Source organism: Callorhinus ursinus, unplaced genomic scaffold, assembly GCF_003265705.2.
Source record: "Callorhinus ursinus isolate GAN/ISIS: 27379988/994484 unplaced genomic scaffold, GSC_fseal_2.0 scaffold10, whole genome shotgun sequence".
Taxonomy (NCBI): Eukaryota; Metazoa; Chordata; class Mammalia; order Carnivora; family Otariidae; genus Callorhinus; species Callorhinus ursinus.
In genome coordinates, this window is record NW_027397072.1 from 22,606,386 (window position 1) to 22,632,284 (window position 25,899).

Consider the following 25,899-nt stretch of genomic DNA (forward strand, 5'->3'; position numbering starts at 1 on the left):
TCTTTCTTTCTTTCTTTCTTTCTTTCTTTCTTTCTTTCTTTCTTTCTTTCCTTTTTTTAAAAAGAGTATTATTTATTTATTTGACAGAGAGAAACACAGCGAGAGAGGGAATACAAGCAGGGGGAGTGGGAGAGGGAGAAGCAGGCTTCCTGCTGAGCCGGGAGCCTGATGGGGGCTCTATCCCAGGACCCCGGGATCATGACCTGAGCTGAAGGCAGACGCTTAACCGACTGAGCCACCCAGGTGCCCCTATTTTCTTTATTTTAGGGAGAGAGAGTAAGCGCATGTGCGAGCTGAGGGAGGGGCAGAGGGAGAGGGAGAGAGAGAATCTCAAGCAGACTCCCTGCTGGGCACAGAGCCCAATGCAAGGCTCAATCCCAGAACCCTGCGATCACAACCCAAACCAAAACCAAGAGTTGATGCTCAACTGACTGAGCCACCCAGGCATCGCAGGTCATTGACATTTCTGTATAAATTTTTGAATCATCCTGTTAATTGTGACACAAATTGATTGGAATTCCAATTGATTGGAATTCTATTGAATTTATACATCGGTTTAAGGATAAGTAATGTACTAAAAATAATGAGTCTTCTGATCCATGAATGTGTTTGTTTCTCCATTTATTTAGGCCTTCTTAATTTCTTTTAATAACATTTAGCTTTCAATAAAGAGGAATTTTGAAGCTATAGTAAATGATTTTTTCATTTTGATTACGGAAATTTTTAAACAAATCAAAAGCACATAGAAGTGCATAATGAGTCTTCATGAATCCAGTTTCCACTCTGACATTGTTTTGAAGCAAATGTCAGATAATATAATTTCATTCATAATTAAATATGTGTATCTAAAAGGTAAGGACTCTTTAAAGAGAAAATACTTAATCACAATATCATTATTATGCCTAAAAATTTAACAATAATCTTTGATTACCATCAAATATCTGTCAGTCTTCAAATTCCAATTGTCTCATAAATGATATAATTTTTTACAGTCTGTTTGACTCAAGATCTAAATAAGGTTCACAAATTGAGATTAGTTGGTGTATTTAAATCCCTTATAATTTGTAGATTCCCTACCTCCATTTCTTTCTTTTATTCTTTCCATCTATATGTTTTTTTTAAAGATTTTATTTTATTTATTTGAGAGAGAGAGAATGAGAGAGAGAGAGAGCACGAGAGGGAAGAGGGTTAGAGGGAGAAGCAGACTCCCCGCTGAGCAGGGAGCCCGATGCGGAACTCGATCCAGGGACTCCAGGATCATGATCTGAGCCAAAGGCAGTCGCCCAACCAACTGAGCCACCCAGGCACCCTCCATCTATATGTTAAAGAAATGGATCATTTGTCCTCTAGAGTTTTGCAGGCAAGATTTTACTGATTAAATACCCATGTTTTTATTTAATATGTTCCATTGTCTTCTCTATTTCCTTAAATGGGGAATTTGGGTCTAAGACTTATCAGAATTACTTTTTTGGGGGGGAGAGTATTCCATAGGTAATGATGATCATCAGGAGGGACACAATGTCTGGTTTGTATGATATTTTACATGTCATTTTCTAGGGGCACCTGCCTGGCTCAGTAGAGCGTGTGACTCTTGATTTTGGGATTGTAAATTTGAGCCCCACTTATTTTTAAGTGTAGAGATTAGTTAAAAATAAAATCTTAAAGGGGTGCCTGGGTGGCTCAGTCGTTAGTTAGGCAGACGCGTCTGCCTTTGGTTCAGGTCATGATCCCAGGGTCCTGGGATTGAGCCCCACATCGAGCCCCACATTGAGCCCCACATCGGGCTCCCTGCTCCTCGGGAGGCCTGCTTCTCCCTCTCCTGCTCTCCCTGCTTGTGTTCCCTCTCTTGCTGTGTCTCTCTCTGTCAAATAAATAAAATCTTAAAAAAAAGTCTTAAAAAATAAATGTCATTTTCTAAATTATATCAATACTTCAAAATAAAATAGATTTTTCTATATTGAACTTGTATCTAAGAATCTTGCTAAATTTGCTTATCAATCCTAAAAGTTTATCTGTAGATGCTTTTCCAAAAGCATATTGTGATATCCTACACAATCATATTGTCTGCATATGATAACTTTATTTCTTCCTTTCTAATCCTATGACTTTTATTTCTTCTCCTTGCTTTATTACATGGATTAGGATTCCCAATTCAATATTCAATAGATAGTGGAGATTTTTATCTTCTTTTTTTTATGTAGAGGAAAGTTTTCTTTAATTCACCATTTATGTATAACGTTTACTGTGTGGTTTTTGTAAATATTGTTTAGCAGATGAAGAAAGTTCCCTTTTACTTCTGGTTTGTTAAGAATTTTAGCATGAATGGCTATTGAATTTTATCGATGATTCTGCCTTTTCTGCCTCTATTTAGATGTTCATATGGTTTTTCTTGTTTATTCTGTTAAAGTACTGAATTACAATGGATTTTTAAAATATTAAACCAACTGTGAATTCCTGAAATAAATATAACATGTTTGTGATATTGTTCATGATCCTTTTTATATATTGTTGGATCAAGTTTGCTGATATTAAGTTTAGGAATTTTGCATGTGTGTTCATGAAAGAGACTGAGCTGTAATTTTCCTTTCTAATAATGTGTTTATCAGATTTTGGAATCAAGGTTAATTCAGCATCCTAAAGGAAAGGGAGAAGTAACGTTTCTTTTCTCCCTCATTAGCATAACTAAGGCATTCCTATCACTCAGGAAATTCCAAGGGTTTTTGGTGAAGCTCTGTGTCAGGAATCTGGGACGAACACCAGATATGTTCTTTATTATAACACCACACGGACACACACATACATATAGGCACACACACCACACAGACACACACACACACAAACGAGAGCTAGAGAAAGAGAGTTGTTGAAAAATTGGCTGATATTAATATACTTGTGGGGGCTGACAAATCCAAAATTCTTGAGGCAGGCTGGAAACTTAGGCAGGGTTTCTATGTTCATCTTTTTTTAAAAAAATTAAATTAAATTATTATTTTTTAATTGAAGTATAGTTGACACACAATGTTACATTAGTTTCAGATGTACAACATAGTAATTCAACATATGTTTCAATTTTGAGGCAGAATTCTTTCCTTTTCAGAAAACCTCACTCTGCTCTAAGACCAGCAACTGATTGGATGATGCCTGCTTACATGATGGAGGCTGATCCACCTTGTTTAAAGTCTACTGATATTATTTTTCTTAAATATTTTTTTCTGGGGCACCTGGGTGGCTCAATCGGTTAAGCACCTGCCTTCGGCTCAGGTCATGATCCCATGGTCCTGGGATTGAGCCCTGCACTGGGCTCCCTGCTTAGTGGAGAGCCTGCTTCTCCCTCTCTCTCTGCCTGCCTCTCTGCCTATTTGTGCTCTCTCTCTAGCTCTCTGACAAATAAATAAATAAAATCTTTAAAAAAAATAAATATTTTAAAATATTTTCATTTATTTGTCAGAGAGAGGGAGATAGAGAGAGGCAGGCAGAGGGAGAATCAGGCTCCCCAGCAAGCAAGGAGCCTGATGCAGAACTTGATATTGGGGTTGTAAGTTCAAGCCCCATGTTGGGTGGGGACATTATGTTAAAACGAAATCTTTAGGGGCAATTGGGTGGCTCAGTCGGTTAAGCATCTGACTCTTGATCTCAGCTCAGGTCTTGATCTTGATCTTTATCTTGATCTTAGGGTTGTGAGATCAAGCCCTGCATTGGGCCCAGTATGGAGCCTACTTAAAAAAATACAACCGATTTTTGTGTGTTGATACTGTATTCTGTAACTTTGCTAACTTCATTTATTAGTTCTAATTGGGTTTTTTTTGTGTGTGTATTCTTTAGGATTTTCTGTAATAAGATTATGTCATCTGTGAATAGAGATAAGAGATTGTTTAACATTTTCCTTTCCAATTTAGATGGCTTTTATTTTTCTTACCTAATTTCTCTGGTTGGAGTTTCTAGTACAATGTTAAAGAAAAGTAGTGAAAGTGAGCATCCTTGTCTGTTCCCTACCTTAAAAGGAAAGCTCTCAATCTTTCACTATTAAGAATGATATTAGCTGTGGGTTTTTCATTAATACCCTTTACTCTATTGAGGAAGTTCCCTTCTCTCCCTAGTTTGTTGAGTGTTTTTATTTTTATTTTTTAAATCATGAATGGGTATTGGATTTTGCCAATCCTTTTTCTCCATCAATTGAGATAATTGTTCAGTTTTTTTCTCCTTCGTGTTATTCATGTGGTGTATCACATTTGTTTACTTTCTTACGTTGGATCCACCATTCTTGGGAGAAATCTTGCTTTTAACACTTTTATCCAACATTGTTTAGCTAAAACATTTGGCAATACTATGAATAATATTGTGTAGGCTCTTATAATACAATCTCAGAGACTGATGTCCTGATTCAAAAGGGAGAAATAAAAATTGTTTTATTTGAAATGGTAACAAATGTCATTTCTGCCTTTAAAATGGCCTGGAACATGCTTGCAAAAAACCCAGGAGTTTACAAACTACTGATTAGGAAATTCTGACCTAAAGGATAAAATAAAAATTCTACCATTTGGCAAAATCTGGGCTTCCACTTATATTTTCAGCTTCATCTCTTACTACTTAGCAAAAGTACACCTAACAATCATGCCGTTATAATCTTCTTGGTGATGTTCCCACTTGCCTGGAATGCTCTTTCTTTACCTGAAAACTTTCTGCTGATTCTACAAACTCCAGGACAAATGGCAACTTCTTGAGTAATTTTCCCCTTCTCTCCCAGGAAGTCAATCATTGTCCTTTTATTCTCCAACACTTATTATTTCTGTTTCAGCATTTACCACACGATATTATAACTTAGCTGTTTAGACATCTGTTCTCCCTATTAATGTGAATTTCCAGAACACTGAGGTCATATTTATCTTTGTAGTCCTAGCACCCAACATAATGCCTAGAACTTAATAAGTACTCATTACATGATTTATGAATAAGTGAACGGGGTGGCATTTGTTGCTGTGGTTATGGACACCAACTGTATCAATATTTGTGTCTGTAAGAGGAAATGTGCTGTTGATTTTCTAACCTAGAACATTTTCTGATTTTATTTTTTCTTTTTGTGCCTCTCTAGACTTCAAAGCAGCATAAATTGAAAAAGATCCAGAAACTCACAGGTCAGAAAGATCCTATCCTTTATACTTCAGTTCAAGGCTAAATGACAAATCAACAGTGGGTCTGCTTTAAGACTCCAGACTTTAATAACAGGTGGAGGGAGGGAGGTTGAAAAAGATTACATAAGTGAAAGAAATGTGCTTATTCTTTCTAGCAACTTCCAAAGAGATGTAAACAGATTTACAATTCTTCCTATGCTTCTTTTCCTCATGCTTTCTTTCCTAATTTCCTCTCGTGCAAAACTCAAAGTTTCAGGAAAGAAAATTGGTGAGATTAGTGTTTAGTGCAGGAAGTTTCAATACTTTTTTCCCTGTCATGGGCTCTGGATAGACTCCTTTGGAGGAAAAAATATGTGTTATGAACTTTTGTTTCCCCTACTCCAACTCCCTACTACCATGATTGTTCCTGCTCTTTCCAATGGCTTAATCTACTATATGGTGAAGGCAGCATAGTATAGTTCAAAGTATAAAAACTTGAGACCTGGGTTAAGTCTGAGCTCTACCACTGATTAACTTTATGAACCCGCACATGATTTCACCTTTTCTTATTTGTGAAATAAGGGGGTGGAACAAGGTGGTATCAACAATTAGGATGCTAAAAGCTTCTTTACCTCTGCTCCCAGCTTCCCAGTGGGAAGAAAATCTCAGGATGGTTTGCCCTGAAGCTAATCTGACACAGTGAGTAAAGTTGATCTTCACTATCAAGTCTTTCTCTCTCCAGGCAAACCTACTGATAAACTCTGTAAAGTTTAGGAGAAAGGTACCTAGTATTGTTTTACTTCCCTCACGATAACAGCTATTTCCTTTCTAAGTTAAGTCCCCCTTCTTATTGGTTTCCTTACTAGTACTTTAATATCACTTCAATTACATTGACACACCCTGTTGTATCCAGCTTTTCAGGACTCCCCGTGGGATGGGCCCAGGAATATATACTCTGGTCAATGGACAGAAGTCTTCAACAGATCTTCCAACATCTGGAATGTGCAAGGTCAGAGAAGGTAGTTTCTGGGAGGAAGTTGAAGGTGGTGGAAGTTTTTGTTTTAAGTAAACTCTACCCCCAATGTGGGGCTTGAACTCACAACCCTGAGATCAAGAATTGCATGCTCTACCAACTGAGCCAGCCAGGCACCCCAAAGGTGGTAGAACTTTTAAGAGGGAAGGAGGAAGAGACTGAAGAAGGGACGTAGTAGAGAGGGAAGGAGGGTTGGAAAGAGAGAGGGGAAAAAAGAGATTGTTGGTTGGTTGGTTATTTACTTAGTTTTGGCAGTGGGGATAAATTCTGGGTCCAAAGGTTTAAGAACAACTGGTCTATGGATCATTTCTGATTGGTAGAGGATCATTTCCTCCTGGTAGAGGAATTCTATCCATAATAGATGGATATTGATATTGGGGAAAGCAACCTCTTTTGTTGTTGTTGTTCTCCCTCAGGCCAAAATATTTCACATTTGAAATAGCCAGTATCTTTCCCTTTTCCTACCTTTTTCTGCTTCAAAGCAAATGGAAACTTTTCTTTATTTCTTAGATCAAGTCTTATGGAATCGTGTTTGCCTGAACCACAGGATATGATTTCTTCCTCCACCTCTTCTGTGCTTGTGGCTCAGGAGCCTATTCTACCCTGTTGTGGCTGTAAGAAGGCAAAACATTCTACAGACCACAGCATCTCCTCTGGATCATCATGCAACAACTCCAGCCTGTCACACCTTCCTGTCTTTTCTGAAGGAACAACCTGGAAACTCCGGAGCCATAGTTTACCTCTTTTACCCAAAAACCAGTCTTCTGTGTTCAGGAACCAAGGCACATCCCTACGTCCTTTTCAGCTCTCAGGGTTTGGGAAATCAAAACTTTTTCAGAATTTGGCAGCTCTTTCACCCTTAAGATCCCAAAGCTCTTTTACCAACTCTGTGTTTGAATCTCCAGATCTCTGCCAACAAGAAAAAACAAAGAATGGGAGAGAGAGCAAGAGACATTGGACATTGGATCATGGGCCAGATTTTATTTTCAAGGCAAGACCACGATTCTCGGGATGGGCTCCAATCCGACTCTCTCCTTTGGCTAGGTGGGAGTTAGAGGGACATATGGCCTGGAAGGTTTATACTTTGAGGGAACAAACAGTGCCTCTGCCCGTGAGGGAATCATGGGCAATGCTGAATTATTTAATTGAGGCACAAGGAGGAGTTCCTGAACCAGAGAAACCTCAAATCCAGGTATCTATTCCCATTCATCAAAGCACTGAACAAGGTCTCAACAATAAATCCCCAAACTGTCCATCATTTCAGCTCCATGTGAATATTGGAGTGGAATCTGGATTAAATAGAACAGAAACAAAAATTTCACAGTCACTTATCCCAGGTAAGCAGTCACAACCTGGGGACAGCCCCCAAATCCTTGAAACCAGGCCCTTAGTTACATCTTTGGGCACTCCACCTCCCAAAAGTTTAGGAGCAGACATAATTCAAGAGGAAACCACTTTACTGCAGAAGGAGCCAAAACATGTCCTGGAACCTAATATAGAGCAGAGGGTCATAAATCTTCCAGAAAAAAGGATACAACAGCGTAAGACCCACGTGACTAATGTGGAGTTGACCCCAAGGCTACCATATCAAGTTACAGATAGCATAAAGGTAACTCCTTTGGCATTACTTCAAGTCATGGATTCAATGGGGTTGATCCCAGAATCACATTCAGAAGTGATAGAATCTGTGGGTTTGTTCTCACAGCCACCAGACAAAGTTGGGAAACCAATGGAAACCATGAAAAAAGTGAATGTAAGCACAAAACCATCATATCAAGTCACTGAATCAGTGGAGGTAACACCAAGTCCTCAGCATCAAGTTATGAAATCAAAGATGACCTCAAGACCACTGAATCAAGTCACAGATAATATGAAGGTAACTCCTGTAGCATTGCTCCAAGTCATGGATTCTATGGGGATGATTAATAAGTCACATGCACATATCATAGAATCAGTGGGAATAACCCCAAGAACATCATCTCAAGCCATGGAATCAGGGGAAATCAACACATTGTTGGACCATGAAGTCATACCACCAGGAAAGATGAGTCCAAAGGCACAACATGCAGTTGTGGAAAGTGTGGAAATCACTGTAGGACCGCAGCCTGAAGTTAGTGATTCAGTGGACATAACCTCAAAGCCACCAAGTCAAATCATAGAACCACTGAAGTTTCCTTCAGAGCCAGTATGTCAAACCACAAGACCACTGGAAATGATCTCCAGTCCATTGCATCAAGTTATGGATTACACAAAAGTAACTCCAGTGGCACTATTACAAGCTATGGATTTCATGGGGATAATTCCACCAGCACAGCCACATATTATAGAATCTGGAGATTCACAATCTAAAATTGCAAATTTGGCCCCAGGAGCAACTCAGCCAGATGGTTTGACTTCTTTTAGCTCTCCTCCTACTATTGGTCCACCTGGAGTTGTAGAATCTGTGGGTTTACCCCTAAAGCCCCCACTTAAAGTTACAGAATCAGTAGGGATGATTCCAAAGCCATCACATCAATCCATACATTCTTTAAAGGTAGCTCCAGTAGCACTGGAGTCACCCATGGGAATGATCATAGCACCACAATCACAAGTTGCGGAAACTCAGGATTTGACCACAAGGCCAGTATCTCAAGTCAAGGAATCTCTGGAGTTGACTCCTGGGTCATGGATTCAAGTGCTAGACTCTGTGGAGATGACTCCACAACCATATCATCAAGGCACAGAAACTATGGAATTAACCCCAGGGCTACCTCATCAAGTCATGGAATCTCCAAGGTTGACCCAGTGGCATCAAATCTTAGAATCTTCAGAGATGAGTCCAAGGCAAAGCCGTCAAATTATAGAAACCATGGAGTTGGCCTCTGACCCTGTAATCAGAAATCTGACTGGGTCGACACAGTCACAGCATCAAATAATGGAACCTTTAGGGACAGTCCCAAGGTCACTGGGTCAAAGCACAGCATCTAAGGGAATGAGCCAAAAGCCACTGCATCAAGTCACAGAATCTGCAGGAATGACCACCCCATCACTGCTTCCAGGTGTAGAATATTTGGGGGTGAAGCCAATGCCACAACTTAAGGCTATGGATTCTATGAAGTTATCCCCAGGATTGCAAAATGTAAAGTCCGTAGACATAACCCCAGGTCCAGTCCCACAAATGGTAAAATATGGACAGCCAATCCCAACTGTGAACCCTATAGAATTGGTCCCAGAACTTCAACTGCAGATTGTAAAATCAAATGAGTTGGCCCCTATTCCACAGCTGGAAAGTGAGAATTCTGTGCAGTTAGCCCCAGGGTCTCAGCTTCAGGGTGTGAAATCTATTCATTTAACCCTAGGAACACAACAACAAAGTGGAAAATCTGCTGAGTTAGCCCCAGCACCACAGTTGCAAAAAAGGAAGTCAATAGATTTGAACTCCAGTTCACGGTTGCAAGGTCTGGAATATGTTCATTTGGCCCTACCACCAGAGTTTCCAGATATAAAAGCTGTGGAGTTGACCCTAAGACCACTACAGAAAGATATGAAATCCATGGAGTTGGCCCCAAAGCCATGGTTACAAGATGAAAGATCTAAGGAGAAAGCCCCCGTATTATTGCTTAAAGATATGAAAATTCCTCAAATGGTAGGATGTAGAAAGTTGATTCCCAAAACACAGGTAGAGGGTATGAAATATGAGGAGCCGATCTCAGCGGCCCCCATTCAAGCAGTAAAATCTGTAGAGCTGAACCTCATGCCAAATCATCAAGCCAGAGAACCTGAAGGATTGACCCCATGGCATCAAGCTTTAGAATCTTCAGAAATGATCACAGAGCCGGGATATCAAGGAGCAGAAGCAGAGGTGACCTCTGACATTTGTCGCCACAGGAAAGAATCTATGGAGTTGAAAAAATCATCTTTAAGAAGTACTCCAGGGCCATTGAGTCAGACTTCAGAATCTATGCAGGTGAACTCGGTGCCATTCCAAAGTGCTCTTGAGACAATGCTCCAAGGTGTAAAAGCCTTGGAGACTCGAGGGTCTCAACACATAATACAAGAATCTCCAGAGTTGGTACCAGGATCAGAGATGCAAGAAATGAACCCAGAAGTGTTGAACCCAGAGTCCCAAGGTATGAAGGTTGTTCATCTGAATCTAGGACCATATTCAGAATTTATGAACTATAAGGAGTTGACCTCAGAACCACAATTTCAAGGTGTGAAATCTGTGCCATTGACCTCAGAACCGCAGCCCCAAAGTACAAAACCTGAGGTGTTGACTCTAGGCCCATTAATGCATGGTAATACATTTATGGATTTAACTGTACCAGTGGAAGAATCTAGGAGATTAATTCCTGAAACACACTTACATGTTGAATCAAGGAAACTAACCATGGAACCACATTTACAAGCAATGAAATCTGTGGGTCCAACTTCTAGACCAAGGCATCAAGACACAGCATCTGCAGAGTTATCTTCTGAGACCTGGCCACAAGAGGAGGAATCTGTGAAATTAATCCCACAGCAAGTCGTGGAAACTACTGGGATGATGCCCAGGCCATGTTTTCAAAAATTTTCAGAGATGACTCCGGGGCCAGGCTATCAAGACACAGAAACTGCGAGGCTGGTTTCTGAGGCTTTGCTCCAAGTGACATTAACACAAAAACCAACAGGTCAAGTTATAGAATCTACAGGAATGACTCTAAAACCACACCTTCAAGTTTTTGAGCCTTCAGAGATACCCCTAAGGTCAGAATATGAAAACACAGAATCTTTTGGGTTGGCATCGTTTCAAGTTGAAAATATCCAGGAGACAATGCCAGTACCACCATATTCAGTAAAAGGATCTCCAGAATTGACTTTAGGACCAGGGATGCAATATGAGAAATCAGAGACACTAATGCAAAATTTGAAATCTGTGACGTTAACCCCTGAGTCATCCCCATTAGTGGTAGGATCTAAACAATTTATCACAGGACCAAAACTACATGTTCTGGAGCCACAGTTCCAGGGAGTAAAGTCTATGCAGCTGGATCCAGAGCCACAATTACAGGATGTGGAATATGTTAATTTAATCCAACAACCAGCTACTACTGGAATGGTAGAATCTGAGAAGCTGGTACAAGAACCAGTACTACAAAGTATAATATCAGAGGAATTGACTAAGGGGGCACAGCTTCAAGGTGTGAAATTGACCCCAGGGCCACATTTACAAAGTGTCAGATTTTCAAAGTCATCGCCAGGGCCACTTCTTCAAGGAGAAAAACCTGTAGATTTAATCTCAGGGTCACTACATCATAGTGTGAAATCTGATGAACTGACCCCAGATTCCCCAATGCAAGAAATCAAATTGTCAGATTTTATCCCAGGGCCGAAGCATCAAAGTGTTATGTCTGTACAATTGTCTCCAGAACCACAAACTCAAGGTATGAAATTTGTGGAACAAAACTCAGGACCATGCTTGCAAGATGTCAGGTTTTCTGATTTGACCTCAGCACCAAATCATCAAGGTTTCAAACATGTGCAGTTTATACCGGGAACACAGCTTCAAGATATACAGTCCTTAGGATTTGTAACAGAATCATCTTTGCAATCAAGCCAAGGGCTCTTGAGTGAAAATACGAAATCTCTTCTGTCTGTTGAAGGATCACAGTTTCACAGCATGGAATCTATGAAATTGACCTCAGAACTACAGTTTCAAGGTGTGAAGTCTCAGGAATTGAACCTAGGACCAAGACAGCAAGATGTCAAATTTTCTGAACTGACTTCAGGGCCAAAGCTTCAAGGTGTCAAATTTGGGGAGCAAACCCCAGGATCAGTGTTTCAAGGTGTGAATTCTGTGGAGATGACTCCAGATTTAGGGCTTCAAGAATTTAAATTAGCAAAGACGTCTCCAGGGCCTCAAGATATAAAACAGGCGGGGCTTAACCCAGGGCCATGGCTACAAGATGTCAAATTTTGTGATCTGACATTAGGAATTCAACCTGAAGGTGTGAAATCTTCAGACTTAAACTCAGGGCCACAACTCCAATATGCGAAATTTTTTGAGTTGTCCCCAAAGCCAAAGATGCAAGGAGTAAGATCTATGGGGTTGTCCCCAGGACCTCAAAAGCAAATGGTCAAGCCTGAGATGTTACCAGAGACACTGTTTCAAGGTGTAAAAAATTTAGTGATGGATCAAATGTCAAATCTGGAAGGTAACATTTCTTATAAAATTGTCTCCCAGCCACAGAAACCAGATGCAAAATCTATGGAGTTGACTCCTGAGTCACAGTTGCCAAGTGTAAACTATTCTGAGTTGACTAGAAGACCACAGTTTCAAGGTATAAAATCTTCTGAATTGATCCAAGGGCCACAGGTGGGAGGTGTGAAACCAATGGACCTGACCCCAGTGGGCTCAAAACTTCAAGGTTTAAAATCTGAGTTGTTGATCTCTGAGCTGAAAGATGTGAAATCTATGGCCTTAACTACAGGACAGTGTCTAAAAGGTATGAAATCTATGTTGCTAACCCCCAGTCCACAGCTGGAGGGTGAGAAATCTGTGGAGATAACTGCAGTACCATGGATAGAACATGTCAAATCTGTGAAAAACACCGAAGATACCAAGCTTCAAGGTGCAAAATCTGACTTGATTCTGCATGCAAGAATTCAAGAATCCAAAGCTGTGGAAACTGTGGGATTGAAATTTGGGCCAAAGATGCAAGGTGAGAAATCTGTGCCTTTTGCACCAGGGCCATTGCTCCAAGGGTCTGAACTGCAAGGTGTGAAACCTGAGGAACTGACTTTAGAGCCACAAACGCAAGATACAAAATTTGTCGACAGTACCCCATGTTTAAAGCATCAAAATTTAAAATCTGTAGAGGAAACTCTAGATTCAGAGCAGCAATGTGTAAAATCTGTGAAGTTGACCCCAAGGCTAAAGAACCAGGAAGTAAAATCTGTGAAAGTGACCAGAAGACCAAAGTTTCAAGGAGTAAAAGCTGTGGATTTAGCCCCAAGGCAACAGTTTCAAGGGATGGCACTTGCAAATTTAATTTCTGGACTGGAACAGGATGGCACGATATCTGTAATCTCACCAAAGCAGCAATGTGTGAATTCAGAGCAATTGAAGAGAGGGGCTAAGTCAGATGATGGGATGTCTTTGGAGTTAAGTCCAGAGCTAAAACTTGAAGGTAAAAAATTAGTAGACCTCAATTTTGAGTTACAGTTTGAAAGTATGAAATCATTTGAATTGACTTCAGAATCAAATAGTCAAGGTTTAAAACCTAAAGAATTCAAACTTGAACCACTTGAACCACAGTTGCAAAGCATAAAGTCTCCTAAGTTGACCCCAGGGCCACCGTTGCACCAAATAAAACCCTCAGAGTCAGCTTCAGAACCACAACTTTGTGTAAAAACTGCTGAGTTAAAACAAGAGCCACTGCTTGAAAGTATGAGATGTATTCAGTGGATACCAGGACCTAAGTTCCAAGCTGTGAAATCTGTAGAGTTAAATCTCGGGTCACAGTCTCAAAGTGTTAAATCTGTAGGGTTGAAATCTTCGATACAGTTAAGAGATATGAAGTCATCTGAATTGACTCTAGGGCCAAAACCTCAAGGTGCAACATATACAGGGTTCAACCTTGGGCCACAGCTGCAGAACGTGAAAACCCCTGAGGTGCTCCCAGGACCACAGCTGCAAAAAGGGAAGGCTTTGGCATCAACCTCAGAGCCACAGCTTCAAGATGTAAAAACTATTGAGTTAAAAAAAGAGCCACAGCTGGAAAGTATGAGATGTATTCAGTGGATACCAGGACCTGATTTCCAAGGTGTGAAGTCTATAGGGTTACAATCTCAAGGTGTCAAGTCTGTAGGGTTGAAATCTTTGATACAGTTAAGAGATAGAAAGTCATCTGTGTTGACTCCAAGGCCAAAGCTCCAAGATACAGGATCTTTGGCGTCACTCCAGGAACATCAGCCTCAAGATTGTGATTTGAAACCTTGTCTACAGGTTAGAAGTGTGAAATCATGTGATCTGACTTCAGGGTCAAAGCTCTGTGATATGAAATCTATGCCATTGAAATCTAGGCTTTGTGTGCATGATAGGAAATCTCCTAAATTGACTGCAGAACCAAAGCTTCAAGAAGTGAAACCCTTACAGTCATCCCCAGGAGCGCAGCTTCAAGTTGTGAAGTCTCTAGTACTTACAGAAGAGCCACAGCTTCCTGACATGAAATCTGGGGTATTAAGCCAAGGGTCACAATTACAAAGCAGTACAACTATAGAGTTGAACTCCCCACTACACTTGAAAAGCATGAAGTCATCTGAGTTGACTCTTCAGAGAAAGCTTCAAGGTATGAAATCTGAGAATTTCAACTCAGGGTCACAGTGGCAAGATCTAAAATCTTCTAAGTTGTCACCTGAGATAAAGTCCCAAGATATGACATTTACTGAGTCAAATCCAAGTTCACAGTTGGAAGGTATAACATTTTCTAAGCTGACTGCAGGGACAAAGATTCAAGGTACCAAATGTACAGATTTCAACCTTGGGCCATCATTACAAGGTGTGAATTCTAAAAGGACCTCAAAGACAAAGCTTCAAAATGTAAAACATAAAGAAAGCTGCCCCAGTCCCCAGGTGCAAGTTGTGAAATCTGACCTGAGCCTGGGATCAGAGCTTCAAAATGTGAAATTGGTGTTCAACCCTGAGCCACAATTTCAAGGAGTGAAATGTTCTAAATTAATCTCAGAAATGAAGTTTCAAGATGTGGAATCTGCGAAGTTCAAACCTGGGCCACAGCTGAGAGGTGTGAAATCTTCTGAATTGATACTAGGGACAAAACTTCAAAAAGTGAAATCCATGGATTTGAAGTCAGGCCCACAGTTGCAAGATATGAAATCTTCTAGGTTGATCATGGGTATAAAACTTCAAGATGTAAAATCTATGAATTTCAAGTCTGGACCACACTTGCAGGATGTGAAATCTTCTCAAGTCATCGCAAGGAAAAAGTTTCAAGGTGTGAAATCTGTGGAACTGAAATCTAGTCCAAAGTTACAAGGTGAGAAATCTTCTGATTTGACCCCAGGGAGGAAGTTTTCAGGTGTGAAATCAGGCCCACAGTTACAAGATGTGAAATGTTCTGAGTTGATCATGGGTATAAAGCTTCAAGATAAAAAATCTGCAGGGTTCAGTTCTAGATCACACTTTCAAGGTCTGAAATCTTCTGAAGTGATCCCAGGGCCAAAGCTTCAAGAAGTGAAATCCTCTGAGTTCAACCATGGTCCAAAGCTACAAGGTGGGAAATCTGATTTGACTCAGAAGAGGAAGCTTCCAGGTGTGAAATCTGTGGAGTTCAACCCTGGACCACAGAGACAAGGTGAGAAATCTGATTTGATGCTAGAGTATAGGCTTCAAGATTTGCAATCTGTTGAGTTAAAACCTATTCCGCAGTTACAAGGTGTAACATCTTCTGAGTTCACACCAAAAACAAAGCTTCAAAGTGGAGAATCTGTGGAGTTCCTTACCAGACCCATGTGGCAAGATATGAAATCTCTTGAATTGACTCTAGGTGCAAAGGCCCAAAATATGAAATCTTTGGGGTTTGAGTCAGCCCCACAGTTACAAAATAGGAAATTGCCTATGTTGACACCAGAGGCACACCTTCAAGGTATGAAATCTATGAAATTCAACCCTGGGGCAAAGTTCCAAGGTGCAAAATCTCCTGAGTCCATAAAGCTTCAAATAATGAAAACCACAGAGGTCAACCATGACCTAGAATTCCAGGTTGCAAAACCCTCTGAGTTAGCCTTGGAATCCAAGATTTGCAGTGTGATATCTTCTGAGTTCAAAGCTGGGAAGCAGTGGCAAGAAGAGAAATCTTTTAAGTTGAAACCATGGCCAGAGCTTCAGAGTGTGAAATTTGTGGTCTACAATCCTGGACCACATTTGCAACATATAAAATCTTCAGAATTATGTAAAGAGACAAAGCTTCAAGATGTGAAATCTAGGGAATTCAATCCTGAGCAACAGTTACAAGATGTGAAATCTGAGTTATGCCAGGGATCAAGGCTTCAAGGTATGCCATCTTTAGAGTTCAATCCTGGGCCACAGTTACAAGAGATAAAATCTGAGTTGTGTACAGACATGAAGCTTCCATATGAGCAATTTCTGGAATTCAAGCATCAGCCTAAATTACAAGGTGGGAAATCCTCTGAATTGAATCCAGGGCCACGGCTTCAGTGTGTAAATGTTAGGGCATTCAGCACTGGGCCACAATTGAAAGGTATAAAATCTGAGTTGAATCCTGGGCCAGAGCTTCAAGGTATAAAATCCCAGGTGTTCTGCCTTGGGCCACCTTTACAAGGTGTGAATTCTTCTGCGTTTATTTCAAAACCAAAATTTGGATGCAACTCTGAGCCACCCTTGCAAGGTATAAACCCTTCTGAATTAACTTCAGTATCAAAACTTCAAGGTACGAAGTCTTCTGAGTTGAGTTCAGGGACAGAAATTCCAAGGGAGACATCTATGGTGTTCAACCCTGAACCACATTTGCAAAGTTTGAAATCTGAATTGATTCCAGGGTCAAAGTTTTTTGGTGTAGCACCTACGGAATGCAACCCTGAGCCACAGATGAAGTGTGTAAATTCTTCTAAGTTGAATCCAGAGCCAAAATTACAATGTGTAAATTCTATGGGGTGCAAACTTGGGCCACCTTTGCAAGGTATACAGTCCTTTGAATTGACTTCAAGGACAAAATGTCCAGGTATGGGATCTGAGGTGAATCCAGGGACCAAGAATCAAAGTGAGACATCTATGGTGTTCAGCCCTGAACCACATTTGCAAGGTTTGAAATCTGAATTGATTCCAGGGTCAAAGTTTCTTGGTGTAGCACCTATGGAATGCAACCCTGGGCCACAGATGAAGTGTGTAAATTCTTCTGAGTTGAATCCAGAGCTAAAATTACAATGTGTAAATTCTATGGGGTACGAACTTGGGCCACCTTTGCAAGGTATACAGTCTCTCAAGTTGACCTCAGGGGTTAAATGTCAAGGTATGGGATCTTTTGATTTGAATCTGGGGTCAGAAGTTCTAGGTATAAAATCTGTTATGTTCAACCCTGTGCAACATTTACAAAATGTGAAATGTGAATTGACTCCAGGGACAAAGTTTCAAGATATAACATCACGGGAATTCAACTGTGGCCCACAGCTGCAAGGTGTGAATTCTTCTGATTTGAATTTAGGGTCAGAACTTCAATGCATAAATTCTATAAAGTTTAATCCAGGGCCACAGATGCAAGGCATGAAACCCTCTGAATTGAACCCTACATCAGAATATCAAGGTACAAAATCTATTCTGTTCAAACCCGGGCCACATTTGCAAGGTGTAAAATCTTCTGAGTTAATTCCAGGGACAAAGTTTCCAGAAATCCAGTTTTTGGAGAATCACTGTGGGTCACAGCAACAAGTTGTGCAGTCAGTGTTCACTTTAGGCTCTCCATTAAATGGTATGAAATCTCTCTTATTTTTACCGGAGCCACTGCTTAAAGATGTAAAGTTTGGGAAGATGAACAAAGAGCCATTGCTTTGTGATGCAAATTCTGTGAAACTGATTTCAGGCTCTGAGCTGCAGAATTTGAAATGTGAGATGTTTGCACTAGAGCCATGTTTAAAAGAAATGAAATCTGTGGCGTTAAATCCAGGGCCACATCCTCAAGGTATGAATTCTGGGGACTTGCCCTCACACCTCAGGCAGCACAGTGTGAGATCTGTGGTGTTTGCACCAAAGCTGTGTTTTCAAGATGTGAAATCTCTGGAATTGAAACCAAGGCCACAACCTCAGGATGTGAATTCTAAGGATTTGATTTCTTGCCTCAGGCAGAAATCCGTGGTGTTTGAATCAGAGCCATGTTCTCAAGATGTGAAATCTTTGAAGTCAAACCTATTGCCACAGCCTCAAAGTGCTAATTCTTTAGGGTTGTCATCACGTCTAAGGTCACCAAGTGTTAACTCTGAGGTCTTTGCACCAGAACCATGTTTTCAAGATGTGAAATTCGTAGAGTTGACACCAGGGTCCCAACAGCAAGGTATGAATTGCCGAGAGTTGATTTCAGGATGGCAAGGTATGAAATCAGTGGTGTTGGCACCAGAGCCAAATAAGAAGTTCATACCAGGACCAATGTTGAGTAGTGTTAAATTTTCAAATTTGTCTCTAGAATCAGAGCAACAAGGTCAGAAACCTTTGGAGTTTACTCCAGAACCAAAGTTTCAAAGTATAAAACATGTGAAATTGTCTTCAGTATCTCTGCAACAAGATATAAAATCTGTAGAGTTACCACTGGGGTCACTGCTTCAAAGAACAAAATCTGAGGAGCTAACTCCAAAAAGAAGCTATCAAATCACAGACTCCTCTGAGATAATCCCTAGGCCAGAGCTTCAGTTTGTAGAACATGCAGAGATGATCCCAACACCAAAGCATCAGATCTCTAAATCTGTGAATTTGATTTCAATACCAGTTTATCACATCACAGAAAGGCTGGCACATCAAGGCAGAGAAACTGTAGAAAAATCTGTGGGGTTCACCCCAAAGCCAGCAAGTAAAGCCATGGAATCTTCAGGAGTGCCTCTAAGGCTAGATCTTCAAGTACCAGAATCTGTTGATCTGACTCCTGTGCTAAGGAATCAAGACTCTAAATCCTTAGAGTTAACCCTAAAGAAAATCCCAGAAACTCTAGAGTTGCTCTCTCAGTCATGGCCTCAAGTTAAGGATTTGGGGGAGTCACATACAAGGCCACTGCAGCAAGTTGTAGGATCTGAAGAGATGACACCAGAGCCCAAGCATCACACTACAGAAACTATGGGGTTGACCTCCAAGGCAGGGCCAAAAGGGAAGGAATTCTTTGGAATGACCCCAAAGCCAATAAGTAAAACCACTGGATATGCAGAGAGAGTTCCAAGGCCCTATCCTCAAGCACTAGAATTTGTGGAGATGATCTCTGAGAAAAGACTGCAAAGGGAAGAATTGAAAGCACTGACTACAAAGTCATTACATCATGTCCCAGAATCTCCAGAGCTGACACCAGGGCTAGGATATCAAGTTCCTGAATCTGTGGGTTCAACCTCTAAGCAATGGCTTCAAAGAGAGGAATCTTTAGATTTGCCCCCAAAGCAAACAGGTCAAGTTGCAGGACATGCAGAATCTGGAGAGCTCACATCTGAGACATGGCAGCAAGGGGATAGATCAATGGGGCTGACACAGTCACAGAATCAACGTATGAAATATTCACAGACAGCTCCAGGACTACGGAGTCAAATTACAGAATTTATGAGGATTACTCCAAAGCCACTAGATCAAGTCACAGGATCTACAAAGATGCAGCTTCAAGCTGCTCAACCAATAGGAATAACCCCAGTAGCCCCCCCAAAAGTTATTGAATATGTGAAAGTGACTCCTGGGCCACCACTTCAGGTTGTGAAGTCTGTAGCATTAACACCAGGGCCAGCCTCTCAAATGGTAGACTATGTTGAGTTGACTCCAAAACTGCAACATGTGAGACCTTCTGAGTTTACCTCAGGGCTATGGTTGCAAAGTGTAAAATCAAAGGAATTAACCACAGAGCCAAAACACCAAATTTTGGAAATAATGAAGTTGGCAGGGTTTCAAATTGTAAAGACTGTGTTAATCCCAGGGCCACCACTTCAAATCGTAAAATCTGAGGAATTAGCACCAGGACCAATTCCTCAGATTGTAGAACCAGTAGGAGTAGCTTTAGGATCAGCTATTGATTGTTTGGATTTATTCCCAAGGCCACATCTTCAAGAAATGGTAGAACCTGTAGAATTAACTCCAAGGCCAAATACCGAAGTAAAATCTGCAGAATTACACTCACAGCCAGCATTTTCTTTTGAGGAACCTAGCGTGTTCACTCATGAACAAGGGCTTCAAGCTGTGAAAGCAATAGGGACAAAAACAGGGCTTCCTCAAAGCATGGAATGTAAGGATTTGAATCTAGCACAGGTATATCAGAATAGGGAATCTGAGGATTTTATGTCAAGAGAGGAGTTACAAATAGGAAATTATTTCTCTAGATTTCTACAGAACTCTTCAAACTCACTCATCCCAAGCTCTGTCGAAGCATCTGAATTAGGAAGCCTTTGTGATTTGGAGATGCCAGAAGTATCAAGGGCCTTGGATATTAAAAACCTTGGGACAGATATTTTGCAGCCTGAAGAGTCCTTTATAGACCCTACTATGATACGAGCTTCAACCCTTCCCTTGTCCCTTCACAATCAACCCTCTGATAAGATAGCTAACATTGTAGAAACCCCACATTTTGAGATCCCAGGAGTGGGTGTCATATCTAAGAGGATGGATAAGAAGCAGGTGGAAAAGCTAGAGAATTCACTCCAGCGCCTATCCCAACATCCACTGCAAAGCTGGCGATCACCATCTAGGACCTTCCAGTCAGGATCAGGAACTCAAAGAGGCTTTACCTCGTCTGTCCTGGGCAGACAACAGAATGTCTGGGAGAATCACTCCTGGAGACAGCGACTACCTAGAAAATATCTCTCCAACATGCTAATGCTGGGGAATGTCTTGGGAACCACTATGGAAAGGAAGCTTTGTTCTCAAACATCTTTAAGGGGAAGATGTCAATCTATTCAGAATTTATTTGGGGTTCCAGCTGAACTGATGGAATTTTCCCAGAGTCTGCTAGAGAAGAGTCGAAGTATTATTTCTCAGACTTCAGTGTCCAAAAACTACATTCAGAGACACACTTCATGCCATGGTCATGAGCAAAGAATAGCCTTAAGGATGTGGACACATAGCTCCCTGTCCTCCATAATACAGCAATACTCTGGGACTAGAACGAGAATAAAGAAAAGTTCGAAGCTCAGTGATAATCCCCAGGAAGTCATCCAGCACATGCCTGTTTTATGTACAGGGGGCCAGCCTCCTGCCCCAGTAAGTTTAGAGTCTTCCTTCAATATAGTTTTCACTAGGAAAGATTCTATTCCAGTGGAAGAGAGTAAGAACTCACAGAGTAATTCACAGACAAGGATTTTTGAGTCCCAACAGTGTCTCAAGCCAAGTTATCTTCCCCAGGCCAAGACTGACTTCTCAGAACAGTTCCAGTTGCTACAAGATCTGCAGCTAAAAATAGCAGCAAAACTGTTAAGGAGTCAAATACCCCCAAATGTACCTCCACCTCTAACTTCAGGTTTGGTTTTAAAATACCCTATCTGCCTACAGTGTGGCCGATGTGTAGGATTTAATTGCTGTCATAAATTACAGGGCACTTTTGGGCCTTACCTTCTTATCTATCCACAGCTCCACCTTGTAAGCACTCCTGAAGGCCACGGAGAGATTAGGTTGCATCTTGGCTTTAGGTTGCGAACTGGGAAAAGAACCCAAGTCCCAAAGTACCACAAAAGAGACAGACCCATCACACCAAGGAGTCCTATATCACCATCACTAAGGAAAGCTAAAGTCTATACTCGAGCTTCCAAGAGTCCTACTTCTACAATAGATTTCCAGTCTGGATCTTCCCAATCTCCTGTACAAGTCCACATCAGGCAAAGGCAGTATATCGTCCCTGACCTAGGAAAGACAGAAATTGGAGAGCTGGGGCACTATGAATTTACTCAAGTTCACTCTCTACCAGAGAGTGACTCTGAAAGCAATCAGGATGAAAAATGGGCTAGAAGGAGAACCAAAAAGACCCATAGTTCAAAATACCCAATGAAAAGAATCACTAAGGGAGGCATAACACAAAACACAAAGTTCTACACAAATGGTAGAACCACAATACGGAGTCCTTCTAGGGACTTACCAGCCCAGTTAAGAAGGAAGAGGAATGGAGCATCTCACACAATTACTGCCTCTTTAAAAAGACAATCTAAGAAATCCTCCCAACCCAAATTCATTCAGCTGCTTTTTCAAGGCCTAAAGCAAGCATTCCACGTAGCACACAGAATTATGGCTTTTGCTGGGCCAAAGCCTAAGGACAGGTCAAGGCCAGACCATTTGCGCTCAAGCAAAAACCACCATCTAAAACAAAAAGCCAGAGATTATTCCTTATCAAGAGATATCAAAAGAGACAGGATGCCAGTTGTTAAGCTAAAACCAACAGACTTAACCACTAAGCAGGAGAAGATATTATGGGAAGAAACAGAGCAATTCAGATCAGCTCAACAACCAAAAAGAGATAGCTCTTTCCAACTCAGACGTACCCAACTGCCCAAGCCCATAGTTTCCCAAAGAAGTGCCATTTTCAAAACCACTTCAGTCGGACAGTGTATGGGTATTGTTCAAAATGATAGTAGCAGCAAAGCTAAGAAAAACTTCTGCAGAAGTGAAATCTCTAGCCAGGAGTCCAAGAACTCCAAAACAGGGCCCAGAGTTCAAGCCCGAGGGAGAAATCTACATGGTTCACTTAAGAGAACCTCACAGAGTCACCTTAAAGAGAAACTCATGCCCAAGAAGCGAAACCACCATAGCTTCTTAAGGGAGAGAACCCCATGTAATTCCTCTGAAAGGAGCCATCGCAGTCCCTCTGAGAGGAGATGTCACAGTCCCTCTGAGAGGAGATGTCGCAGTCCCTCTGAGAGGAGCCATCGAAGTCCTTCTCTAAAGAGCCACCAGAGTCCCTCTGAGAGGAGCCGCCGAAGTCCTTCTCTAAAGAGCCACCAGAGTCCCTCTGAGAGGAGCCGTCGAAGTCCTTCTCTAAAGAGCCACCAGAGTCCCTCTGAGAGGAGCCGTCAAAGTCCTTCTCTAAAGAGCCACCACAGCCCCTCTGAGAGGAGCCATCGACATCCTTCTCTAAAGAGCCATCACAGTCCCTCTGAAAGGAGCCATCAGAGTCCCTCTGAGAAGAGATGTCGCAGTCCCTCTGAGAGGAGATGTCGTAGTCCCTCTGAGAGGAGATGTCGTAGTCCCTCCAAGAGGAGCCATCGAAGTCCTTCTCTAAAGAGCCATCACAGTCCCTCTGAAAGGAGCCATCAGAGTCCCTCTGAGAAGAGATGTCGCAGTCCTTCTGAGAGGAGATGTCGCAGCCCCTCTGAGAGGAGCCATCGCAGTCTCCTTCAGAAAACTCATCACAGTCCCTTAGAGGGGAGAGGACACAGCCCTTTTGAGAGAAGACAGCACAGGCCCTCTGAGAGGAGCGGTCGCAGTTCCTCAGACAGAACTCATTGTAGTCTCTTTGAAAGAAGTGGACACAGGCACTCTGAGAGGAGCAGACACAGTCATTCTGAGGAGAGCCAACACAGCCACTCTGAAAGGGGCCAACATAGTTGGTCTGACAAAACCCATCTCAGTCCCTCTGAGAGAACGCGTCACAGTCCCGCTAAGGAGAGACTCAAGCACAGATCCCCTAGGGAGAGGCTCAGACATAGTCTGTCTAAAGATTGCAAGGGTTACTCAAACACATCTCCTAGGGACCACACACAAAATACTCCAAAGCAGGGCAAGTTTAGAGGCCTGAAGCTAACAGATGAGAAGAGATTCGCCCCCATTATTCATTGACTGGCTCAAGTCTTCACCGAGCTGCCCCTTTCCTGGCTTCTTTCCCGCTCAGCCACTGTCTCCAATACCTGCATCCTCAGCAATCAAAGAGCCTCTACGCCTCTCTACCTGGGGGTAGGGAGGGCGGGAATGGGTCTGTAATTTCTCTAAGATAAATAAAGGGGCAATAATTGATCTCCATCTACAAAGACCACTCGTTGTGCTGGGTGGGGAATGGAGGGTGGAGGGACATTTGGTGTCGTGCAAACGGATGGAACGCGAGTAAGGGGTTCTGAGGCCATGTTGTGGCTCCAAACCCCACCTACAGCTTCCCGGGGCGGGGTCTCAGAGGAGGGAGGCGTGCCACGTGACTCACTCCGGCCGCAGCCCCCTCGGAAACTGCCAGGCGGAAGTAGACGTTCAGACCTGGGATCGGCGGCGCCGACTCCACATCCGGGAGAGGAGAGGAGAGCGGAAGTGGCGTTGGTCTGGCCGGAGCCCTTGGGTGGATTTGTTAGGCGTGGAGAGGGAGTGATGTCTTCCAGACTCGGTGCAGTACCCGCCGTGAGTTTCTCGGTTTGACCGTTATGCTTTAGGGGTAGCGCTGTGGAGCCCGCAACACGCGGTCGCTCGCTTTTGTCCCATGCTCAGAGTTGGTTTTATCAGAGCCCATCGTAGGCCCCACCCTTCTAGGTCAGATCTACCTGTCTCCCTTTCCCCCCCCCACTTACCGCTGACTGTTCCCCACTTCCTTGGACTCAGTTTCTCGCCATATTGCCATTAGTTTCTATTCCTTTTATATCCCCAGTACCTCCCATATCCGTTGTCCTCTCTTTTCGCCTCCCTTTAGAACCTTTATCTGGGACAGAGCTTTGGGAATGGAGATGAAGACTATGGTTTTGTCAGCTGCCTTAACTCTGTAGGAAGACAGGACGACACACTTTTCTTAAAAAGCCTTGCCTTTTTCCGTTCGAGGTAGTTGCCTGGGGAGAGCTTCATTTCTTCTGGGCACAAGGGGATTCATTCGTCTTTTGTGGTCAGGGTTCAGAGGTCCCTAGCATTCACTCATGTGCTTGCGATTTGCTAGACTCCGGAACCCACATCCTTTAAGCAGCAGAGGAGCACGAAGATCGTGGGAGCTAAGAAGTAAGTGAGGTTTTCTGGGATCCATTTATAATTGTGTCGCCAGCGCTGTCCAGTAGAACTTCCTGTGATGATGAGAAAATGTTCTGTATCCGCACTGTCCAGGACCATAGCCACGTATGGCTTTTGAGCGCTTGAAATGTGGCCAGTGTGACTGAGGAACTGAATTTTTAACTGTATTTAATCTTAAATTTAAATAGCCACCTGTAGCTAGTGCCTACCTGATTGGACAATGCAGGTCTAAACCTAATACAGGGGAGAAGAACCTAGCTTGCAAAGAAAAGTACGAATTATATTAAAAATGGAATGTATAACTTAGTGTAGCCCCGCATGTCCTCAGACATCAAATATATACTCATGAATACATTGATGAACATGGGAAGGACTGATAAAAATGGCTGTAAGAAATCCTTTTATTTTCAGACTATTTGGCTTTAAAACTGGTTGTTTATTTCGTACACAACGTGCTAACCTTTTCCATATTAGTACAAAAGAGATTCTTATTAACTAGATATTCATTAAAACGAATAAATTAATTCAGATAACATTTGCTGAGTATCTGTTATGTGCTGTATAACACATATATCTGTTAGATATACAGACAAGAAAAACACAGAATAGTCTAAAAGGGGAGATAGGCAAGTACATCAACATGATTAGGTGTAAGTAAATATTTTTAAACAGGAATTTAATAAAGCATTTGGGGGAAAGGGGGTGATAGTTCAGAAGGGAAGAGTTGCCAGAGCAAGTACTCCTACTAAACAGACTTGAAAATCAAGGAATAATGCAGTTAGCCAGAAGGAAAATGTATTTTTTTATAGAGAACAGAATGTGAACAGGTAAAAGCATTTAATGGAATAGCAAGTGGTTAATTGTTAAAAAATATAAAGATTAACAGGTCCTCATCTATTAATCTGAATCAGAATCATTGGAGTTAGGGCATAGGAATCCTTTTTAACTGACTTTTTAAGAGATTGTGAAGTTTGAGAACCATTGGTGAGAAGTGAGGCTAGAAGAGACTAGAGGATGAAACCCTGGAGAACGTCAGCATTTAAGGATTGGGTAGAATGAACAGAGGCTGCAAAGGAAACTGGGATGAACTGAAATAATTTTCTAATGAAGTCTAAGTAGTTGCACCTAGAGAATGAACTAGG

At 41.8% G+C, this 25,899-nt stretch overlaps 2 protein-coding genes across 5 annotated transcripts in view; both read left to right on the forward strand.

Annotated features, from left to right (window-relative positions):
• SPATA31H1 (SPATA31 subfamily H member 1) overlaps positions 1-23,797 on the forward strand; it is a 32,908-nt gene extending 9,111 nt beyond the window's left edge. Inside the window, exons 2-5 of the mRNA XM_073897172.1 lie at positions 5,090-5,132; positions 5,753-5,807; positions 6,022-6,117; positions 6,652-23,797. Coding sequence (XP_073753273.1) covers positions 5,090-5,132; positions 5,753-5,807; positions 6,022-6,117; positions 6,652-23,623 — 17,166 coding nt within the window. The 3' untranslated portion in view covers positions 23,624-23,797. The remainder of the gene's footprint in view (positions 1-5,089; positions 5,133-5,752; positions 5,808-6,021; positions 6,118-6,651) is intronic.
• Positions 23,798-23,836: 39 nt separating this feature from the next.
• ZNF512 (zinc finger protein 512) overlaps positions 23,837-25,899 on the forward strand; it is a 30,780-nt gene continuing 28,717 nt past the window's right edge. For 2 of the 4 annotated variants that reach the window (XM_073897173.1, XM_025867950.2), the window contains exon 1: positions 24,064-24,166. Coding sequence is in view for 2 of the 4 variants with exons in the window: in XM_025867948.2 (XP_025723733.1) it covers positions 23,837-24,166; positions 24,690-24,748 (389 nt within the window). In the remaining 2 variants the exon portion in view is untranslated. Of the gene's footprint in view, positions 24,167-24,689; positions 24,749-25,899 lie in introns of all 4 variants that reach the window. The other 2 variants (XM_025867948.2, XM_025867949.2) reach the window with 2 other exon arrangements.